The sequence below is a fragment of the Trichosurus vulpecula genome, chromosome 8 (genome assembly GCF_011100635.1).
Source record: "Trichosurus vulpecula isolate mTriVul1 chromosome 8, mTriVul1.pri, whole genome shotgun sequence".
NCBI lineage: Eukaryota > Metazoa > Chordata > Mammalia > Diprotodontia > Phalangeridae > Trichosurus > Trichosurus vulpecula.
This window is the reverse complement of record NC_050580.1, coordinates 53969000-53989272: the sequence shown is the minus strand read 5'-3', so window position 1 is coordinate 53989272 and position 20273 is coordinate 53969000. Positions and strand designations below refer to the sequence as shown.

Below are 20273 nucleotides of genomic sequence, written 5' to 3'. Positions count from 1 at the left end.
TACGCAGGTGAGATTTACCAAATCCAGAGTGTATTTCCGGTTCCTTTGTTTAAACAGACCATTCCAAAAACTTTCAACAATAACTACTAAGAAATGAAACAGAGGTGAGGTGGGGGCAGTTAGAGGGATAAATTAATTTTTAAAAATTACACAACAAACACTCGACATTCAAAACCTGGGGAACCTCAGTTGTTTCGCTTTAGCTATACGTGTTTGGTAAGCCAGCAAAATGGAGGAAATGACTCGCCTCCCTTCCTCTTCCAGGGCTGGGGCAGTGGGACAGACTCTGCCGCCATCATGGGCATGGAATCGTGAATGGGTTAAAAACAGCGGGATTTTAACTAAGAGTAAGGTGCTAGGATGGGGAGGGAGGTAGGTCAAATCAGCCTTCAGGGCAATCTCTATTTCCCTCCTTCTGATACCCCTTGCCCAACCGATGACTTTCTCCCCATACAAGGGGATGGATAAGCCTGAGTTGGAGTGGGAAGGGGTTTAAGGAGGAGAGGACAGCAAAAGCCTGGAGCTTCTTGTCCTTGTTCTTGTCCTCATATAAGTTATTTGTCAAACTCTTGGGCCCCCAGGAGTCAGGGCCAAGCTCCCCTGATGTCATCCATAGATGCTAATAGATCCGTTTGGTTTTCTTAAAAAAATAACAAATTTTATGAATGTAAAGGTCAGGTGCTGAATGAGCGTCTGATAAAAGTAAAGAGTCTGGAGAGGTCGATACTGGGGGCTTGGGAGGTTGTTCCACGCAGACTGAGTCACGACCTCTCCTCTCCCTTGGCCCTCCTCCCAAGACTAGGATAAGGAGGGTGCCTTGGCCCCTCTGTTCTGGGGTGACCTCTTCCGCGCAGTCTTGGGAGCTGCCTGCCCACTCCCAGGCTGGGCCCCGATGCCCTCACACCAGCGATGCCACTTCTAGTCATAACTCTGTGATTTCCAATGGGCTCTCCATGATCACCTCCCTCATCTTGTGCATGGGGGTGGATTTGGCAGACTCGGTTCGGGCATTGCGCTCATTGTAGGCCCCAGGCTCCGCAGTCAGTGTCTCCAGGGACCGGCCCAGGACTTTCTGATCGTCCTCAGGGAGGCTGTTGAGGTCAGCGGCCAGGAGGGTGCCTGTGCTCCCGTGTACTACGTGGATACCGTCTGGGCCCTTAAGCTCAATGGGCTGCTTGTGACGGAAGCGAAGGCTGCCTTGGCCCAGGCTGCGGTCACCTGCCTCATCTTCCAGCTCTGTCTGGATTAGCTGTAAGAGGCAGTCATGGGGTTATTGCTCAGCTCCTCCAGAGGCCACTTCTGGGAGTCGGCCTCTTGAGCAAACTTTGCAGGGTACAGTCAATACCTTCCTTGGACCACCGTGTCTGCTCTTCCCACCCCTGCCCCGTCTCCCACCTCCCATTCTTTCCCCACTTTCTTAGCACAAAGAACACAAGTTAGCAACCAAATCCAGCTCCCCAAACACCACATTCTTGAAACAATCCAAGCCAATAGGCAGAAAGGACAGGCCCTGTTCTAGAAGAAGAGCGAAGGAGACACAGCATCCCCAGGGCTGGGGCACCACGCACAGCTTTCCTGCTACCTCTGAGATGGAGGACTGGCAGGAGGCGGCTTTTTGCATCATACGTTGGGCAAACAGTTTTTTGAGCCGTAGGTAATCCTCCAAGACCACCTTCAGCAGCGAGCCCTGAGAGAAGTAACAGCATTGAACCCCCTCCCTCCTCCAGAGGCCCTCAGCACTGCCTCAGTGGGGGATGAGGGCCGCTCTCATCTTCCAGCTGTTACAGAGAGACTGATAATGGTCAAAAGGCAATGGGGGACTGGGTGAGCGGACCAACATGGGAGATTGAGGTTAGCTCTGTGGCAAAACAGGCGATTCAGGCCCAATGACTAGGCTAGGAACTGAGAGGCTATTGTGGCATTGCTAGAGCTTAGGCTATGACTCCAAAAGCCTGAGATTCCTAAGGGTGGGCCTGCCTGGAGGCAGGAGGACAGGCTGGATGAGTCCAGAGTCAGCCACTGCAGGGGTGCTGGTTTCTGTTAGGCAAAGGCTGTCCCAGCTGGTCCCTTAGCCCCCATACCCCAGCCTCAATCCTGCAGTTCAACTTTGGCCACGGAAGGAGACAAAGTCAGACTTTGAGGGTGGGGGATGGGGGCTAGTTGATTATAGGGACCGGCTGGGGTGTTCTGCTCTCACATCACTGATGAGCCCATCTTCAAGAAAACTAATTGAGGTCCAGGGGATGGAATGGGAAATTAGATGAGAGATAAGAAGCAAATAGTATTTGTGGTCCCCTACACTTAGGTCATAGTGGGAAGGGCCCAGTCAATGTTAGGAAGAGCTTTCTAACATTTAAGCTATAAAATAAGGCATGTCAAGAGATGTGTGTGTGTATGTGCGTGTGTGTGTGCATGTGTGTGTGTGTGTGTGTGTGTGTGTGTGAGAGAGAGAGAGAGAGAGAGAGAGAGAGAGAGAGAGAGAGAGAGAGTTCAGGTTGGGGAGGGAAACCTCTTATGAAAGCTTAAGGGGAGGGGACAGGATGCTTTCTAGAACAGTTTTGGTTCTATTCTTGGGTGGGTGCAGGCATTTACAAGATTCCAGGGTCTTGTAATTCCTCATTCCATTTATAGGATATTTATATCTGTAACTTTGGATCACAGATTTACCCTGGGGCTGGGAGCTGACCAAGATAGGATGAGACTGCCTCCTCTCCCTGGAAGGGCTAGCCCATTTCCGAGGGAGGCTAGGTCCTCAAGGAGGAGAGGTGGAACTGGCCGGAAGATCTCACCTTAATGGGCCCCTCCCGGATGATCTGGCCCAGCTTGGCAATGTTGTCATACTCCTGGATGGCAGCTCGCAGGTAGCGGTCATCTTCTGGCTTGACGGCTGATGGTTCTCTCCCAAATGTCCCCTGAGGATGGGATGGAGTAAAATGGAAGCAAGGAGGGAGAAAGGGCCTCTTTGAAGGTGGCTAGGCTTGGTCAAAACATCCCCACCTACTCCACTTTAAATTCTTCCAGTCCCTCTGGCATGCAGCTAAAAGCATGGGCAGAGGTGACCAAGGGAGGTGACCGCTAAGTTTCCAAGGACCAAGAGGACCTCATGGAGTTGGAGCTGGGACTAGAGGCCTTCTGTGACTAGGGCCTGTTTTGTACCAAGGCTGAGGTGTGCTAGGGTCTGGCGGCAGGGACAGAGGGTTGAGGAGAGTTAAGGACTCACGTGTGTGCGGGCAGGGCTGTTCCACAGGTCTGTGATCTCACTGAGGTTCTCTGGTAGGTCATCTTCATGCTCAGCCTGAGCAGCTAGCTCTAGGTTCCGGCAGAATGGGTCTAGCCACACAGGGTTGGCCCTGCAGGGAGGGCGCACAGAGCTAGCTCTGGGCCACACAGGGCTGAACCTTGCTGGCCTTGCCCACCCAGCCCTCAGAGCTAACTTCAATGCCTTTGGCTATACCTGCCAACCAGTTAGTGTGATCTTCCTGAAGAAGGTGAAACTCAATCTTCCTGGATGGGAGAATGAAGGGCTCATGGGGTGCTCTAAGGAACTCTGGGTTCCTTTTAGCTTAGCTCACTCAGCTATAAGCCTGTCATTCTCCCTGACCCTTTGGGCTTCTCATGTAACTTTCCCGGGATGGGGAATAAAGAGGTCTTTGAAGTTTGTTTTCAAGACCATGGATTAGTAATGGGGAGGGGTGCTCCTTGTCATTACAGCCAGGAATGTGGCCCTGAGAGGGCAATGAGAAGGTCTATTTGACTATGGCTTGTAGCAGCTGACCCCGGCAATGCCAATGGTGGCTCCTTCCCTCCCCCAGCACATGCAGACACACTCACCCATCAAAAGAGTACTTGTTGGTATTGGGCATGTCCATGATGTCTATGAAGCCTCGGTTCCCTGACAGAAGAAGGCAATGAGAAGGAGGGGGGAACTGGAGAGACCATTCAGGAGGTAGAGGGGTCACAACACTTCCTCCATGGGGATTCTACTTGGGCTCCCAAGGTCCCAGAAGGAAGATGAGGCAGGGGGAAGATGAAAACACGGCATTGCCCACGGGCCCTTCTGGGAGACAATCTCTTGTTTGTCTCCTTTATTCTTGCCTCTCAACACAAGAAAGGAATCTTTTCTTGTTTATCTCCTTTATTCTTGTCTCTCAAGACAAGAAAGTCCATGTCTACCACTCACCTGTGGATCCAGCCACAATAGCTTTGAGTTTCCTCTTGTGTCTGGGGAGAAGCAGAGGAAGTATAGATAAAGGAGGGTGGCCTAGAGCCAAGATAACCAAGGGAGATAGGAGTGGGAGTTTGAATGGGGCTCCTCTTGATCGGCACTCAAGTCTAAACCAGTCACAGGCTGAAATAGGAAGACAATAGGAAACAAGCCTGGAATGCTAAGAGAGTCTTCCAAAAAAGGGCTTGTAGGGTGCTTTTGAGGTCAGAGAGTGGGATAGACCTGTACAGGATGAGTGTATCATTGTAGGCTAGACCGGGGTCTGGGCCCTGTGGAGTGACCAGCCTGAGTGGGGCATCTACAGGGTTTGGGTTGATGGGAACAGGAGAGTGGGGAGGAGTCTTGGTGGAGGGGTCCAGTGAGTGACATCACTTACACAGTCCTGTAGTACCAGTTCATGAGAATGAAGAGCATGGCAGCGAGGAAGAGGAGGATGGCCAGAATGATGATTGCCATCTGGAAGGGGAAGCACTGAGTGAGCTTCTGGGATGGGGATGGGGTACCTAGAGAGGCCCTCATATTCCCAGGGTAAACAGGAGTGCCCCATGGAGCTCTCCCCGTAGAAGTATGATGTGGGTCTGACAGCTTCTGCTCATGGTGAAGGGCCCATTCCCAGGGTGTTGAGTCCCTAATGAAGCATCTCAGGATGGGTGCCACTTGAAGCCATCCACATCTTTGAACCTTCCCTACTACAGGAAAGCATAGGCCACTGGGAAGGTGCCCACTGTGGGACAATCTGACCTCTCACCCTCCTCATGATCTCTCCCCCATTCCTGGGGACTCCTTGTCCCTTGTTCTCATACCTGCAAGGCTGACATGTCATCAGGGAGCCGGGGAGTGATGGCAGGCTGGACATCCAGCACATTATAGTTTCGGAAGAGGTTCCTCAGCTGCTCCTTGTTTTCATCAATCATTTGGATCACCCTAGAAATGGAGGAAGGGAGTCATCAGAGCTCCTGGCCTCCCCTCCCCTCTTCCACCTAAGAGGGTGTTTGTCAGAAGGCTAGTCCACTTCCATGACCTGGAGCATTCTCCTTGCTCCTTTAGCATCTTCCCTGATTAGAACCATTAGCCCTTATATGTGCACACAGTTGGAGTTCGTGATTCTTTCAGGCATCTCTTCCTTTAAGAGAGTAACCCCCCAAAGAAGCAATGGTGCCTCCCAGGATTATTGGAGCCCCTTCCCTCCTCCCTCTCCATGGCACTTAGATTAAGGCTCAGTTCATGAGATGGACTGACTCCCCACTCACCGATCTACATCCAAGATGCGATTGGTTTCTCTGTTCACTACGTGAATGAGCAGCTCTGTCTGGGCAAAATTTACCCGGCCCCGCTGGTCCACATGGAACTGGGGTGGGAGAGGAAAGGGGGCACGGAAGCTGCCACTTTGGGCAGATCACAAGCAAGAAAACCAATTTCCAGTCTCCTGGGTTCCTCCCCTCACCCCCACACCCCCTTCCCTGCATCCTCCATTCCTTTCTTTTCTCTGCCGTAGTAATAGCAGTAATGACACTAGCCACCATTTACATTATATTTGAAGGTTTTCTAAGTGTTCTACAAATATCATCTCATTTCATCCTCATTATAACCCTGGAAGGTAAGTGCTCTCATTGTCTCCATTTTACAGATAAGGAAACTGAGGCTAGAAGTGACTTGCCCAGGGTCGCCTAGCTAGTAAGTGTCTGAGGCAGGTTTTGAACTTAGTTCAGCCGTCTGTCCACTTAGGGCATGCTGTTTCCTCTTCTCCTCTGCTTTCTACTCTCACATCCTCTTCCCTGTCTTGTGGACACCAGCAACTATGAGAGGGCAGGATGAGACTAGATCCTTAAAGAGCTGCATAGGTAAAAACTGGCATCAGCCTTAAAATAATGTGCCCTGAGATTTTGACTTCCTTGGTCTCCACCCTGCTCTCACATTGACCTTGCTCCCTTTGCCCTGAGTCACCTAGTGTTTTTGTACTCCTGACCTGGTCCCATTTCCCTCTGGCCCAGCATTCCCCTGCTTCTGCTACTTCTCTCTCCTCTCGTCTGTGCCCTTGGTACCTGAACATCATCGGTATTGACAATGGCGCCAGTGATGTTGGACAGCAGGCGGATGAACTCTTCCTCGAAGCCACGCACCCGGTCAGGGATCTCATTGATGATAATCTTGACCCTCTGGTCATCCCGTAGGATGTAGATGCCCACAATGGCGGTGTCATTGTGACCAGCCAGGTCCAGAGCGATGATGTCCACCACAAAATACCCAGGGCTGTAGACCATGAAGAGGTCGAATGTGCGCAGGATTCCATCCATGCTTCCTGAGTGGGGAAAGAGGTAAAGAGGGTGGTGAAAGCCAGGGAGCTAAGCTGGGTACTTCCCTAAGCCTACTTCCCATACCCCTAGCCACTGCCACACTGTGGGAGAATCACAGACTCCGTTATCCCTGGTATGGAAAGCGGGGAGGGACATGAGTAATCTCTGAACCTCTAATAGATAATTGGACCATAGGTTTAGGGCTAAAAGGGGCATTCGAGGACATCTAGTCCAACCACCTTATTTTACAAATGAGTAAACTGAGGCCCTGGGAAGTGGGATGCCTTGCCTGAAGTTACTCACAAATAACCGATATGTCTAGGCCAACTCATTAGCATGCTTACCTACACACATGTGCTGATAAAGACATATACCAACTTGGGTACATAGTCATACATAAATATTTTTGAAAGGATATATTATTATTTGTGTAACCCAGTTTTTGAGTTCTGCAAAAGGCTTGGATGCGGAGCAGGGGGATGTCTGCTGGCAAAAAATCTCTTCCTAGTATTCCCTATATCTAAGACCACCTTGGATTTAATCTGTGGGCAGCCTACCCAGATTGCTGCTGAACTGACTTTGGGCAAGGGGCTTTTGGGTAAGACAATGAAGAAATGTGAATGAGTAGGAGAGAAGGGAGTAAAGTGAGTAGAATGAAGGAAGAAGCCATCTCAAGGGGAGCGATACCTGTGAGTCACAATCGATCGGGTACAGTTGGTGGGAGCTAAGCCATGAGGACCTGCTGGACAGCAAGACTGATTCTGTGCTGAGACTGAGCATCATCATCAAGAGGGGCAGTGCTAGGGATCCCGAGCCCTGGGGAGGTGGGAGCCAGAACCCGGGACCCCTTTCCTATTCTGACAAAACTGCTTGTTCCTTTTTCAGTTAATGTGTGTAAAGTTATTCATTATTTAGATTTTATGTCCCTGTTGGACAGCAGAAATACTAAGTTGTGTGTGTTTTATTTAATGCTTACAAATAGAAAGATGACAGAGAGAAGAAAGAGAGAGAAGGAGGGAGGGAAGGAGAGGGAGAGGGATAAGGAGAGAAAGAAAGAAGAGAGGGGAGAGAGGGAGAGAGAGGGAAGAGAGAAAGAGGGTGAGAAGAGAAAGACAGGGTAAGAAGAGGGAGACAGAGGAGGGAGAGAGAGAAGGAGGGAGAGAGAAAAGGAAAGAGAAGGAGACAGAGATAGAGGGGAGGGGGAGAGAGAGAGAGAGAGAGAGAGAGAGAGATAGAGAGAGAGAGAGACAGAGAATGTCTTCCTGCTTTGTGGGTATGAAATATTAGATCCAAATGCATGAGTGGCTGGCCTTGGGGTTAGAGTCATTAGGATAAAGTGGACTGTCACAAGCCTGGCAAAGAATCCCTAAATCCAGATATCCCTAGTTTAAAAGCATGAGCCCAAGCTGCGAGCGAGCACAGGGAAGGCACTTTCCTTCCATTTGCTGAGATATCCCCACAAAGGGAGAGGGAGTGAGTTGCTCTGAAATGGAAAGCTACATGACAATTAAAAGATGAGTTGATCTTTGCACAGAACTCCAAAACTGGAAACTAAGAGAATGAATGTCCACTATTTGGTAACAGCTAAATCCATTATGGCGTGTGAATATAATGTAACGTTATTGTGCCATAAGGAGTTATGAAATGAACAGTTTCAGAGGCAGTTGGGAAGACCTCTGTGAACTGACGTAGAGTGATGTGAGCAGAATTAGGAGAGCAGTTTCCACAATGTGAACATCATAAAGAAAAACAAATTTGAAAGACTTCAGAACTCTGCTCAATACAATGATAAACCGCAAGCCCCGGGGATCAGTGATGAAACATGCATAGCTCCAGATACGTGCGAACATGGCCAACATGGAAATGTTTTTTTAGACTATATTTATTGCTTAAGGGGGTTTTATTGTTAATTAGAAAAATTGTCCAGTTTAGGGGGAGCGGTGGGAGTGTTTCCAAAAAACCCCCAAAACGTGTGCGCTGAAAGAAAGTTCCCTCCAGGGGAAAGGGGTAGAAGGGGCAGAGCAAATTGGGGCACTCATACCGGTCCTCCGGCTCTCCCACTGAGAACTCAGGTTGCCTTACTCACCATCTCCCCCTGGTGGCTAACATGTGCATGTTCAGGATACAGTCACAACTGGCACATGCACATCCCTGAGCTTATGTTCCCTACCCAGATACATAGCCGTATACACACATGAGGGACACTTAAAAATATATTCAAAATCCAATTATTTACTTTGTAGTACTCCACACACATATACATGCACAGGAGAAAGAAGACTGGGTTTGGAGTGAAGAAAGGCCTGGGTTTGAATGTTACCTCCCACCCTCACTAGCTGCTGTGATTTTAGGGAGGTCATTTAATTTTCCTGAGTCTGTTTCCTTGTCTGCAAAATGGGTACAGTAATACCTATGGCACTTACCTCACAAACATGCATTATACATTACAGATATTGTCTCATTAGAATCAATGAGGATATAATGAGACAAAGGTGCGATGTGATCTGTAAATCTTAAAATGTTATACAAATGTCAGCTGTTACGCATTCAAGGAGACACACACACATGCACACGTACACACACGCACACACACACACACACACACATTCATATACACACATACACACACCCTCTGAGCCTCATCCCACTTCCCACTCCAGCTCCATAGGCTCCCCTGGAGAACTCTAGGGTGACTGACCTCCTCTCCTTTCATCCTTATCTAAGTTTAGGCCTAATGCCTGTGGGCTCTGAGTGAGGGGCCTGAGGGCTGGTGAGTGAGATTTCTCTCCATGAGATAGGTCTGGAGCCCCTCCTTCCTCCCACCTTTACTCAGGACAGTTTGACTCTTACCCATGGTGAAGACCTGGCCCACATCTTCTGAGTCATTGGAGTGCTCCCGGAAATAGTGGATGGCCAGGATGCTATAGAACACCAGGCTGTTATTGCCAATGTCATCATCTGTAGCCAGCACCTGGATGAGCTCTGATCCCACCTTAGCATCGGTGGCCACTCCTATGGGAAACCATCAGTGAGTTGGGAAGGAGTAAATGGGTTTGGGGTGTACTGTGACCCCATATTCCTTCAGTACTCCCATGGTAGGGGCTGCCTCTCTTTTCCTCTTGGGCTCTCAAATACTCATCGAGCTACCGTTATAGAAGAGGGTGTTTCCATTGCCTGTCTCCTATAGGCCAGAAAGCAGCACAGATCCTCACCCTTTAGGTGAAGATCAAAGATAAGATCCCCTGGACAGTCGGCTCATGGACTGTCTCCTTAGGGCAGCCCTAGTCAACCACAGACAGGATGTTTTACCCTCATCACAATCCCTACCCTTGTGAGTTGGGCTTTGGTAGACAGGAAAGCCCTGCTGGAGAAAGGTAGCTGAGATGGAACCCCCTTCACTCACCCCTCACCCCCAGCCCAGGGCCCCCAGACTAGCCCGCTGTGTCACCTGCAGTATACTCGGACTTTGTGAAGCGTGGAGGCTGGTCATTGATGTCCTCTATGACAATTCGCACCTCTTGGAGTGTCAGGTCAGTTGTGAGGTCAAGGGCCTGGGAAGCCCCCAGACCGCGGGGGAGCGTCCAGCTCCGGTTGCTCGAGGCCTTGACGATGATAGAGAAGAGGGCTTCACGTTCACGGTCCAGATCCCGTATCACCAAGAGTCTTCCATCTTTCTTCAGCAGGAAGTTTTCTTCCTCATTGCCAGCTTGGGGAGAGAGGATGAGATTCAGTGGAGGGAAGAGGGGAAATGGAGGGTCCTGCAGAAGCCTTATCCCAGGCTCAATCCAGCTCCAGCCCCAGCCCCACTGCCATCCTCACCTGCAATGAAATAGTAAACAATAGCGTTGGGACCCTCATCTGCATCCACAGCTCCTGTTATGTTGCCCACAAGGGTGCCAGGCTGGGAGTGCTCAGGCACGGAGAGTAGCTGGTACTGGGGGCTGCCTTTCTGCAGGACCAGGAGAGCAGTCACAGATGTTAGGGATGGGCCAGTGGCCAGGCCTCCCTGGGCTGGGAGTGGACAGAGCCCCCTGGGAAGGACAGTGGGTCAGATGCTGGCAGGGACACAAAGAAAATGGCTTTCTGCACAAAAGGGCTGGGCCATGAGAATACGGTGACTCTCGTTACTAGTTCAGACACAGGATATGGTCATTAGACACCATATCTGTCCTCAGAAAGGGACGCAAGAAAGTGGAATACATGGACACACACTTAGACCAAGCAAGCACATGTGTGAATCAATGTATGTGCATGTACATACTGACACATACATGACATTTGAGTGTACACACACAACTTACAGACATGCATGCTCAAAAGGAAGAGAAAAAAAAGGACCAGCAGAATCAACATGAACTTAAGCCTTATTATCTGATTTCCTTCAGGTTGGGCTGGGGGGAGCTGGTTTCTCTGGCTGAGAAACCCTGTGTATGTACATTAGAGATGGGAGGGGAGCAGAGGGGAGAAACAGGTCAGGAGTGTTTCTCTGCTCACATCACTGTGGCAGGGAGCAAGGGGAGGATCCCAGGCCAGCTTCCTACCACCCAGCCTGAGCCCCACTTGAAGCAGAGGGGAAGGGGTGGGGGGAGAAGTCTTTGGGCTCACTGGAGGTCTCACGAAGATGGGTTCATTGTCATCAATGTCATCGAGTGCCACCTGGAGGGGTTGCATGGTCTCATAGGGCACTGGCTGGCCCAGGTCGCTGGCCACCAGGATCAGCTGGAGGGAGGAACCAAGATTAGAGAGAGTACCCCTGGGTTCCCCAGAAGACCAAGAAGTCCTTAGATGTGGCTGGGGGAGAAGCAGGGGATCTTAGGACTAGGGTGGGAAAACTTCCAATCTGGTGTAAACCAGGGATCAAGTCAGGAGCATTTGTCTAACTCTCCTCATTGATGGAAATGCTGTGTGTCTGCATGAGGGGTGGAATTGGCAAGGGCTTGGGAGAGGAAAGACCCTTGTTTCTGGTTTCAAGAGAGGACTCTCTTCAGGGAAAGACTCCTGGAGACTTTAGGAAGCAGTAGACAGAACTGAGATATCTCACTCCCAAGTGGAGAGTTTCTAATCTTACCCCAGGGGAAACCCCCCAAAGTCTTTTGGGAGGCAAATTGGCAGTCTGGGATATACTGAGGCAGCAACTCCCCTACATGTCTGCTGCTTCTCAAAGTCTTTTCTCTCTCTCCAGGAAGGTCTCCCTGAAGAGGGCCTGGAACAGTATGTGTCCTCTCTTGAAACCAGAAGCAAGAAAAAGGTCCCTCCTGCACCAGGCTTGAACCCGGGGTTACACTGGTATAGGTGCTAGATGAAGCTGCAAAGGATGGGGTGGTCAGGGATTGGTGCTGTCCAGTTATATGTCCCTAGGCTAACACTTCCCAATTCACAGGGATGCAGAATGCTTCTGGGCTTGAAATATATTGATGGACCCCATGAACAATGATCTAATCTAGGAGTGACCTGGGGGGCAATTAATACTCCTCAGATAAAGGTATCATAAGGAAAACTTAAAGCAAAACACAGAAAGTAACGCTTAGTATATTGTAGGAGAAATTAGTTTATGTATGTTGAGGATTTCAGTTATTCACTTTCAGGGTCAGAGATGTCATAGGTGGGGCACCCTTCCCCGAATCAATGTCCATTCAATCTGCCCCTGCCCTTGCTGAGTGGCTGTGGCCAAAAGAAGCCCCATCACCTGCTGGCTAGCTTTCTGGTGATGCCCTCAGCTGGGCTGGCCCTTGGATAGCAGTCTCATCAGGCCATGTTTGAGGGCAATGCCTCACCACAGACCGGAGCTTGTGTACCATAGGTACCACCCCTGAGAGCTGAGGGCCTTCTCCTTGGCACAGTGAGGCACACAAAGAAGACTTTGGTGGAGGATACTGATGCTATTTCATGTTGAATATGTTTGAGGGAATCATGTTTCTAGAACTGAAGCATTCTCATCAAGCTCCCTTTTATAGGTCTCAGGCCATTAGGGTTCCACAGCTATGCTTTGGGATATGCTGTTCTAGGTGATGGAAAGACCAGAGATGGCTTTCCTTATCCCTTATTTTCCACCCTCATCCTCCCCACCCCCAATGAAAAGTGGCAATCAGACATTTTCCCCAATGCCCTCAGGGGTAGTATGGCTAGGAACTGGATCTGTGATTTCATCTGCATTGGGAATTTCTAGGTGAGAAAACTCCCTCTACAAATACTGGTTGACATCCTCTTTACAATTCAGAGTTGCCTATGGCACTGAGAGGGTGAGTGATTTGAGAAGAATCATATAGGCAGCATATGTCAGAGACAGGAATTAAACCTAGGTCTTCATGGCCATTAGTGAAAACCAGAGGACCCTTACACTGTACACAGCCTGCTGCTCTCTGTCGAGACGTTTGGCAGTTTGGATAAGTCCACTGATGGGATCAATTGTGAAATATTCCCAGTCTCGGTTCCCCGCGGTCTTCAGGAAACTGTAGCGAACAGCCCCATTGAGTCCTTCATCCTTATCTGTGGCATAGACCTCGTAAACGTTTGACCGGAGAGGGATTTCCTATTAGAGCACAGGGAGATTTGCCAGTTCTTTCTCATATTGTCTGAATCTCCTGGAATCCTCAGAGAGGATCCCAATTCCTAGAAGGGTATCCTAGGTGGGAGGAATTGTTTGCAGAATCTTTGTGCCGCTTTGTGTCTGACCCTTCCTCTGCACCTTAGAGGAAAAATCAGCCTCTAACTTGCTCCAGAGTATAGGAGCTGTGTCCCTCCCCACTGCTCGAAGTCTCTTGAGACCAACACAGATTTGCTAAGTTTTGGCAAAGAATGTAATATAGGGAACGTGATGAGATACCTCAAAAAACCCTCAGGGAACTTTATTTTCTTCCCTGTTTGAGTGTCCCATGGTCTTCATGGCAGCCCATGATGGGTATGGCTTTGGAACCCTCCAGAGTCCTAGAAAATTTCTGTTTGACTTAATGGTTGCTACGGTCCTGCTATATCAAAGGTCTGATTCAGGATGGGAAGGTGAGGAAGTGCCAATCACACCATATTTCCTCACTTCCCGAACAGGCTTGAGCTTACCAGAGGGTAATTGTATTGGGGGTAGAGATGAGAACATGGGCAGCCTGTGTCCAGAGTGATAACTAGCAATTTTGGTGCCTAGGACAAGTAGCAAGCTGGGGTAGGCAGCAGTACTCTCAAATCGACTTTGCAAATTCATGATGGGAAAATAATATAAGAAGCAATTAAGACAAATGTTGTTGAGGAGGGGAAATTAGTTGCTATGGTAACTATACTTTGTACCAGGGATGGGGAACCTGAGGCCTCAAGGCCACATGTGTCCCTCTAGGTCCTCAAGTGTGGCTCTTTGACTGAATCCAAACTTCACACAACAAATCCCCTAATAAAAGGATTTGTTCTGTAAAAATTGGACTTAGGAAAAAGGCTGCATGTAAGGACCTCGAAGATCACATGTGGCCTTGAGGCTACAGGTTTCCCACCCCTGTTTTGTACCCTATAGGAAGTCTCCCTCTTCTAGGTCTGAGGTAGGGATGGAGGTGGACTGGGGGGACACACATCGTACCTCTAAGATGTGGAGGATGGTACCATTGGGTGGACGGACAAAGACTGGCCGGTTGTCGTTGACATCAATGACTTCCACGTAGAGCATAGTGGTGCCCCAGAGTGGGGGCTGCCCACCGTCTGTAGTGACCACTGTCAGGTTGAACCTCTCATAAGACTGCAGTGGCCGCCGGGTTGTTACCAGACCTGAATCCTTGTCGATTTGGAATGCCTCTGTCAGGGCAGAGGGTTGTTTTAGGGACTGTCTCATCACTCACAGAATTTCAAAGATGAAAGAGATCAGCATGCACTTGTACAATGGTTTTGTCTACCACATATCTGACATGTTTTTCTAGATTTTGTTTGAAGAGCTCCAGTAATGGGGAGCCCACTACCTCCCAAGGCAATCCATTCCACTTTGGGATAACTAATTTTTAGAAAGCTTTTCCTTACATCATTTTGGAGTCTACCTCTGAGACCCTGACCCATTATTCCAAGTTCTACCTTCTGGGGTCAAATAGAAAAGTCTATTTATTTTTCCATATGACAAGTCCTTCAAATTCTCAAAGCATCTATCATGTCCCCTCTGTCATTTCTTCTCTCAGTTCCCACTTTTCCCCTAGCTCCACTGGGGCCATCCCAATGGAGGAGCTGCCACTCACCCTGTTTCCTATTTACTCCACATCACCCATTCCCTGGGTCTTTCAACTATCACCTGTTGCTATGGTAACATGTATATGATAGCACATCCCTTACTGAACTCCCAAGGCATACCGGCTAATGTTCCCTACTGAGGAAACAGGCTGAGTGGGGAAGTACCCAACCCATGGTCACCTACAAGCAGCTTAGTAAACAAGCCTGGTGTCCCGGTGGGAGGGCCACAGCTTCAGTAGTCTTTTCCCAACCCTTCTCTAAGCCTCCTGATAAGGCCACTCACCTACGCCAGGGCCTTCAATGGAATAAGCCAGTTCTCCATTCTCCCCTTCATCCTGGTCAGTGGCCATCATGGTGATGACCGAAGTGCCAGCAGGCTCATTCTCATAAACACTGGTGCTGAACTGGGTCTTGGAGAACTGAGGTCGGCAGTCATTGACATCCAGCACTTGTATCACCACCTAGTGTTTGGGGATGGGGTGGGGTGGAAGATGAGCACAAAAGTCATTCCCCCCCATAGATGAAAGATAAAAAAGGTCATGACCCTTTGGATATTTGGACATAAGTATGAAGCAGCTTCAGATGAGGGAAGGGACACCAATGAGTTCCTTAGGGTAGGGTCATATTCTTTGTTTATGGACAGGGCTCTACCTTGTAAGCCCTAACTCTGTGACAGTCTCTCAATTCCTCCTGATTTTAGATGTTTCTGATCTTATACATGTATCTTTATCTAGATATCTAGATCTGTATATAACTAGAGTTGGTGGCCTTGACTTGGGGTCCTATTTGTTGAGTGTTTACCCCATGATCTTGATCCTTTGGCCTGGTGACCTGACCCAGACTTCTCCTTGTTCCTGACCCTTAGCTATGCTGTTCTTGACCCTGGGTGACCCATCAGTAGCGATTCAGTCTCTCCTAAAGGCTTCCTCTGATGCCTCATCAAGCATGGAGGTAACCCTTGGGTTTCAAAGGCTAAGGATGTAGAAGTAAAGAGAAAAGGCTTTGAATACAGGGATGGAGATGTACTGTGTGTCTGTTGTCTGGTGACCAACCTAGATAAGTTTGTAGAGACTCATCACCATGCCACCAAGGCTGGTGTCAAATTCTCAAAAGCTATCTACAAATGTTGCAATCTGTGTTGATGGAGAAAATACCCACCTTGGTGGAGGGGGGGACCAGATTTTTGAAGTAGGAAGGGTATAAGCCCTTTTTATCTTACAGATAAAATGTCCCACTTAGAGTGGCTTTGAGAGGAGGAGGGTGGCTTTGAAGGGGCCAAAAATTTCCATAAAAACACTTCTCACCCCAAGTCTGATATCGGAAAGTTCCACATTCTTGCTTCTGTGCCATCAGTCAGGTGCTTAGCATGATGCCTACCACATAGGTTCTTAATGTTTATTTATTGACTGAGTGAGTGAATGTGAAGCAGGAGTGGGGATGTTAGTAGCATGGTAGCAAGAAGATAGGGCTTGTCTTATGTATCTGGAAGCCTCTATTTTCTGGAAGAATCTGCCTGCAGTGACAGCTGGTCCCCATCCCTACTGACCCTATGTCCTTCCAAAATCATCACCTAGTCAACCCATCCTTTACTTCTTCCATCTCAATATCCCTTAGAGCCACATTCCTCACCTGGACTGAATTCTCTCTGCGGTTGCTGGGTATGTCCCCAGGGTTGTCCTTGGCCAAGGCTGTAAGGATGTAATGAGCCTTTGTCTCTCGGTCCAGGGAGGACAGCACATAGATGTCTCCCTAGAAGTGCAGGAGGGGATGGCTTCAGTCTCTGTTCTCCTTCCCCAGCCCTGGCCAGTCTAAGGCCTGCACTGGGGAGTGCAGAGATGAAGAGATTAGGTGATAGCTAGCTGGCCCCAAAGGAGGTGGGAGAGGCTGGTTGTTTTCTCAGTGGGTGACATCTGTGGAAGGAGACTCACCCTTGCTGAACTTTGTTCCTCTAAATGAGGTGAAGTGGCTTCTGCTACCTCTGATATCCTGTATTTTTTGTTGTTTGTACCTTTTGGGGACATCATCTCATACTGTTTGTGATTGTTCCATAAGAAACTAGTGATGCGTTCTTTCCCCACCTCTTTCCTCTCTTTCTCCAGGGGGGTGATGAATGTTTCTGTGAGCTGTTAGTTCACTTGGTTTAGCCTTGCTGCTTATTTCTGGGTGGGGGAAATTTAGACCTTGTTTTTAAATGCATATTTTAATTTCTAAGCTTTTAGCTAATATAAACAATATTAGCCAACAAAACTGAGCAGTTGTATTTTACTTATTGGTCATATGTATATAGGAAGGGAAAAAGTATCCCTTGTTCAGAGACAGGAAGCTCTCTGGTCAGTGAATGATGATTTAGGGGCTTGGAGCTAATTTATAACCACTGGAAAAAGTGGGAGAGGTTTGTGTTAAACATACAAGCCTGGCAAGAACCCCAGATCAATATACTCAGTTTGAATCATGAGTTGGTAAGAACAGCAGGTTGATAACCCCTGTCCTAGGGAGTTTCCTAAATCACTGGGTCACACAGCCAGTATGTATCAGAGGTGAGACTTAAACCTAGTTCTTCCTCATTCCAAAGCCAGCTCTCTATCTATTTAACCACACGCTCTCCGTATAAAAACAAACATTTACTTAGTGACTGATTTAAGAAGGAATGGGGTTTCCCACACTATCAAGCACAGGGGCAGAAAATGAGGGAATTGAGATTCTTTAATGTAGGAAGAATTATTCATAAATCTCTTAATAGCTATAAAGGGTTATTATAAAGAGAATGGTAACTCACTGTCCTGCTTGTCCACAAAGACAGAAAGAAACAGAAATTGGTTTAAACTAAGAGATTCTCGTAAATTCTAAGAATGATCTGATAATTAGCATCACTGGCTGGTACAATTGCCTTCATAGATTTATAGCTGGAAGGAACCTTAGAGATCACTGTGCTTCTTGCACTCATTTTACAGAGGAGGGAACTGAGAGGCAGAGAAGAAAAATAGCTTGCCCAAATGTCTTGTAGGGACTTGAACCCATATCTCCTAGTCCAGTGATCTTTCCATTAAAGCATGAGGCTAACTCAAGGATGGCAGAAAGTTGCTACAGAATTGGCTACACTGGGGAATCAAATCTCCATAAATCTGAGAAGAATGGAGATGGATGTGATGACCTCTAGAAGTCCTTAAAGTCTATGATCTTGGCATCCTCAGCCATTACTCTCCTCCCTTCTTAACCCTTATTCTCTCCCATCCATGTACCACCCCTCCCCGCTCCACCTTGTAAGTTCCTTGAGATGAGGGACAGTTTCATTTTTCATTTTATTCTTTGAACCTCCAATGCCTAGCATGGCACCTGGTACATACCGGGTACTTAATTAATGCTTATTGATTGACTCATTTACCGTGGTAGGATTGATCCCAAATTTGCCTTCTCCATCACCCAGGCTGTATTCTATGAGAGCGAAGGGGCCTGAGTCAGCATCAGTGGCGGTGACAGTGAGGATGATTGTGCCCACTGGTGCATCCTCAAACACAGATTCCTGGGGCCAGGTAGGAAGACAGAAGGGAGAAAGAGGCCAGGCATCAACAAATAAAGGCTCTTAATACTTCACTGCCCCTCTAAGCTTGGGAGATCAAGGCTGGTAGATTCTCTAGCATGAGGGTGAATGGGGGATACAGGGCAGATCCTGCTGGCACTCTTAACAATAACAATGATTATGACTAGCATTTATATAGTTTTGCAAAACACTTTATAGTACACTACATCATTCTGCTCACAACCATGTGAGTTAGGTCCTATTATCATCCCTATTTTACAAATGAGGAAACTGAGTCTAAGATTAAGTGATTTGCCCAGGGCCACACAGCTAGTAAGTGTCTGAGGCAGGATTCAAACTCGGGTCCTGGTCCAGCACTCTAATCCACTTTTCTATGTGGATTTGCCCCATGATCTTGATCTCAGATCATTTGGCCTGGTGAACTGCCCCAGACTGCTCCCTGTTCTTGACCCTTAGGTATGTTGTCCTTGACCCAGGATGACCCATTGATAGCGATTCAGTCTCTACTAAAGGCTCCTATAAGACTTTTGCTATGATGCCTCAAGATTAAAGTGTGGTGAGCTGTGGACAGGGGCTGCATTAAATCACTGGCTGACCTCCAAGTGGGGCTTGTTCTGTTACAGAAATGTGCTCCTCCTGCTGAATGATGGCAGCCTATCTCTGCCCGCCCTACCCACCCTGCACCTCTCCCGGGAACCTCGATGACATCCAACCATCCACCTGATAGGAGGGCTGGTCAAAGATGGGATTGTTGTCATTGATATCCACAATCTCCAGGTAGATGGGGATCTCTGCAGCCCTGGGAGGGGAGCCATTGTCTGCAGCTTGGACAGTGAAGTTGACCCAGTGTACCTCCTCATAGTCCACAGTCCGGTTGGCAATGATCTTCCCTGAAATACATAGCAAACCGCCATTCTGCCCATGTCTACCCCAATAAGAGTGAGAGCTGAGCAGGCCATGGAGCTAAAATCCACTTGGGATGCGAGTGTGGGCAGCAGAGTAGCTGAGTTTCAATCCTATTTGCTGCCTGTATTAGCTCAGGCAAACTGCTTTCCCTCTCTGATGAGTCTCAGTTGCTTCTTCTAGAAAGTGAAGGGGTTCTACTTGATTGTTTCTAAAGTTCCTACACAAACTCTCGATCTCATTCCCTTTTGTCTCCTCCAGAAGACTGGTCTTATTATAAACCTGTTTCTTTAACTTGCAGTCTTTCCTATCTGCTGGTACCTTCCCTGCTCCCCACCAACAAGACTGTTTTCTTCCCCCTCTCCTTAAGAAGCCCTTTCTAGGTTACTTGATCCTTTTATCCCTACGATATTATCCTATAACTCTCTTCTTTCCTTGGTTAACATAATTGAAAAAGTCATCTCCATTTGGTGCTCCCCCTTTCTCTTCTTCACTCTCTTCTAAACCCCCTTCTCTCTAGCTTCAGATCTCATCCATCACTCAAGTGAGAGCACCGCCCCCCCCCCCAAGTTACTGGTGATCTCTCTATCACCAAAGCCTTTTCTCAGTTATTCTCCCTTCTCTGCGACATTTAACACTGCTCACTACTTCCTCCTTCTCGATACTTTCCTCTTAGATTTTCTTTCCCACTAACTGCAGGCATATCCCAAGGTTCTGTCCTGGACTCTCTTCTCTTTTCCCTCTTGGCTCTGGGCGTTTTCTCTGCTTGTCTGTCTCTCATATCTGGAATGCTCTCCTCCCTCTCTTCTAGCTTCCATGGTTTCCTTTAAGTCCCAACTAAAATTCCATCTTCTACAGAAAGCCTTTTTAAATTCTAGTGCCTTCCCTCTCATAATTAGTTCTTATTTATCTTGTATGTAGCTCATTTGTAAATATTTTTTTTGCTTACTCTTTCTCTCATTAGATTATGAGCTCCATGACAGCAGGGGACTATCTTTTGCTCCTCATTGTACCTTTAGGACTTTGCACAGTTGCCTGACACATAGTAGGCACTTAATAAATGTTTATTGACTAACTTGGTGATCTTAGCAGCTCTCATGAGTTCAACAATTGTTTCCATGCTTTC

The 20273-nt window shown here is 48.2% G+C and overlaps 1 protein-coding gene across 3 annotated transcripts in view; it reads right to left on the bottom strand.

Annotated features, from left to right (window-relative positions):
- Positions 1-922: 922 nt before the first annotated feature.
- Positions 923-20273, bottom strand: part of CDH23 (cadherin related 23) — a 552108-nt gene continuing 532757 nt past the window's right edge. For 2 of the 3 annotated variants that reach the window (XM_036735220.1, XM_036735219.1), the window contains 19 exons: positions 18965-19134; positions 18089-18226; positions 16336-16455; positions 14990-15167; positions 14075-14286; positions 12857-13048; positions 11125-11238; positions 10339-10468; positions 9968-10225; positions 9370-9531; positions 6268-6524; positions 5476-5573; positions 5029-5149; positions 4602-4681; positions 4181-4221; positions 3832-3892; positions 3221-3350; positions 2790-2912; positions 923-1249 (listed from right to left, as the gene is read on the bottom strand). In XM_036735220.1, the coding sequence (XP_036591115.1) occupies positions 923-1249; positions 2790-2912; positions 3221-3350; positions 3832-3892; positions 4181-4221; positions 4602-4681; positions 5029-5149; positions 5476-5573; positions 6268-6524; positions 9370-9531; positions 9968-10225; positions 10339-10468; positions 11125-11238; positions 12857-13048; positions 14075-14286; positions 14990-15167; positions 16336-16455; positions 18089-18226; positions 18965-19134 (2912 nt within the window). Of the gene's footprint in view, positions 1250-1582; positions 1688-2789; positions 2913-3220; positions 3351-3831; positions 3893-4180; positions 4222-4601; positions 4682-5028; positions 5150-5475; positions 5574-6267; positions 6525-9369; positions 9532-9967; positions 10226-10338; positions 10469-11124; positions 11239-12856; positions 13049-14074; positions 14287-14989; positions 15168-16335; positions 16456-18088; positions 18227-18964; positions 19135-20273 lie in introns of all 3 variants that reach the window. The other variant, XM_036735221.1, reaches the window with a different exon arrangement.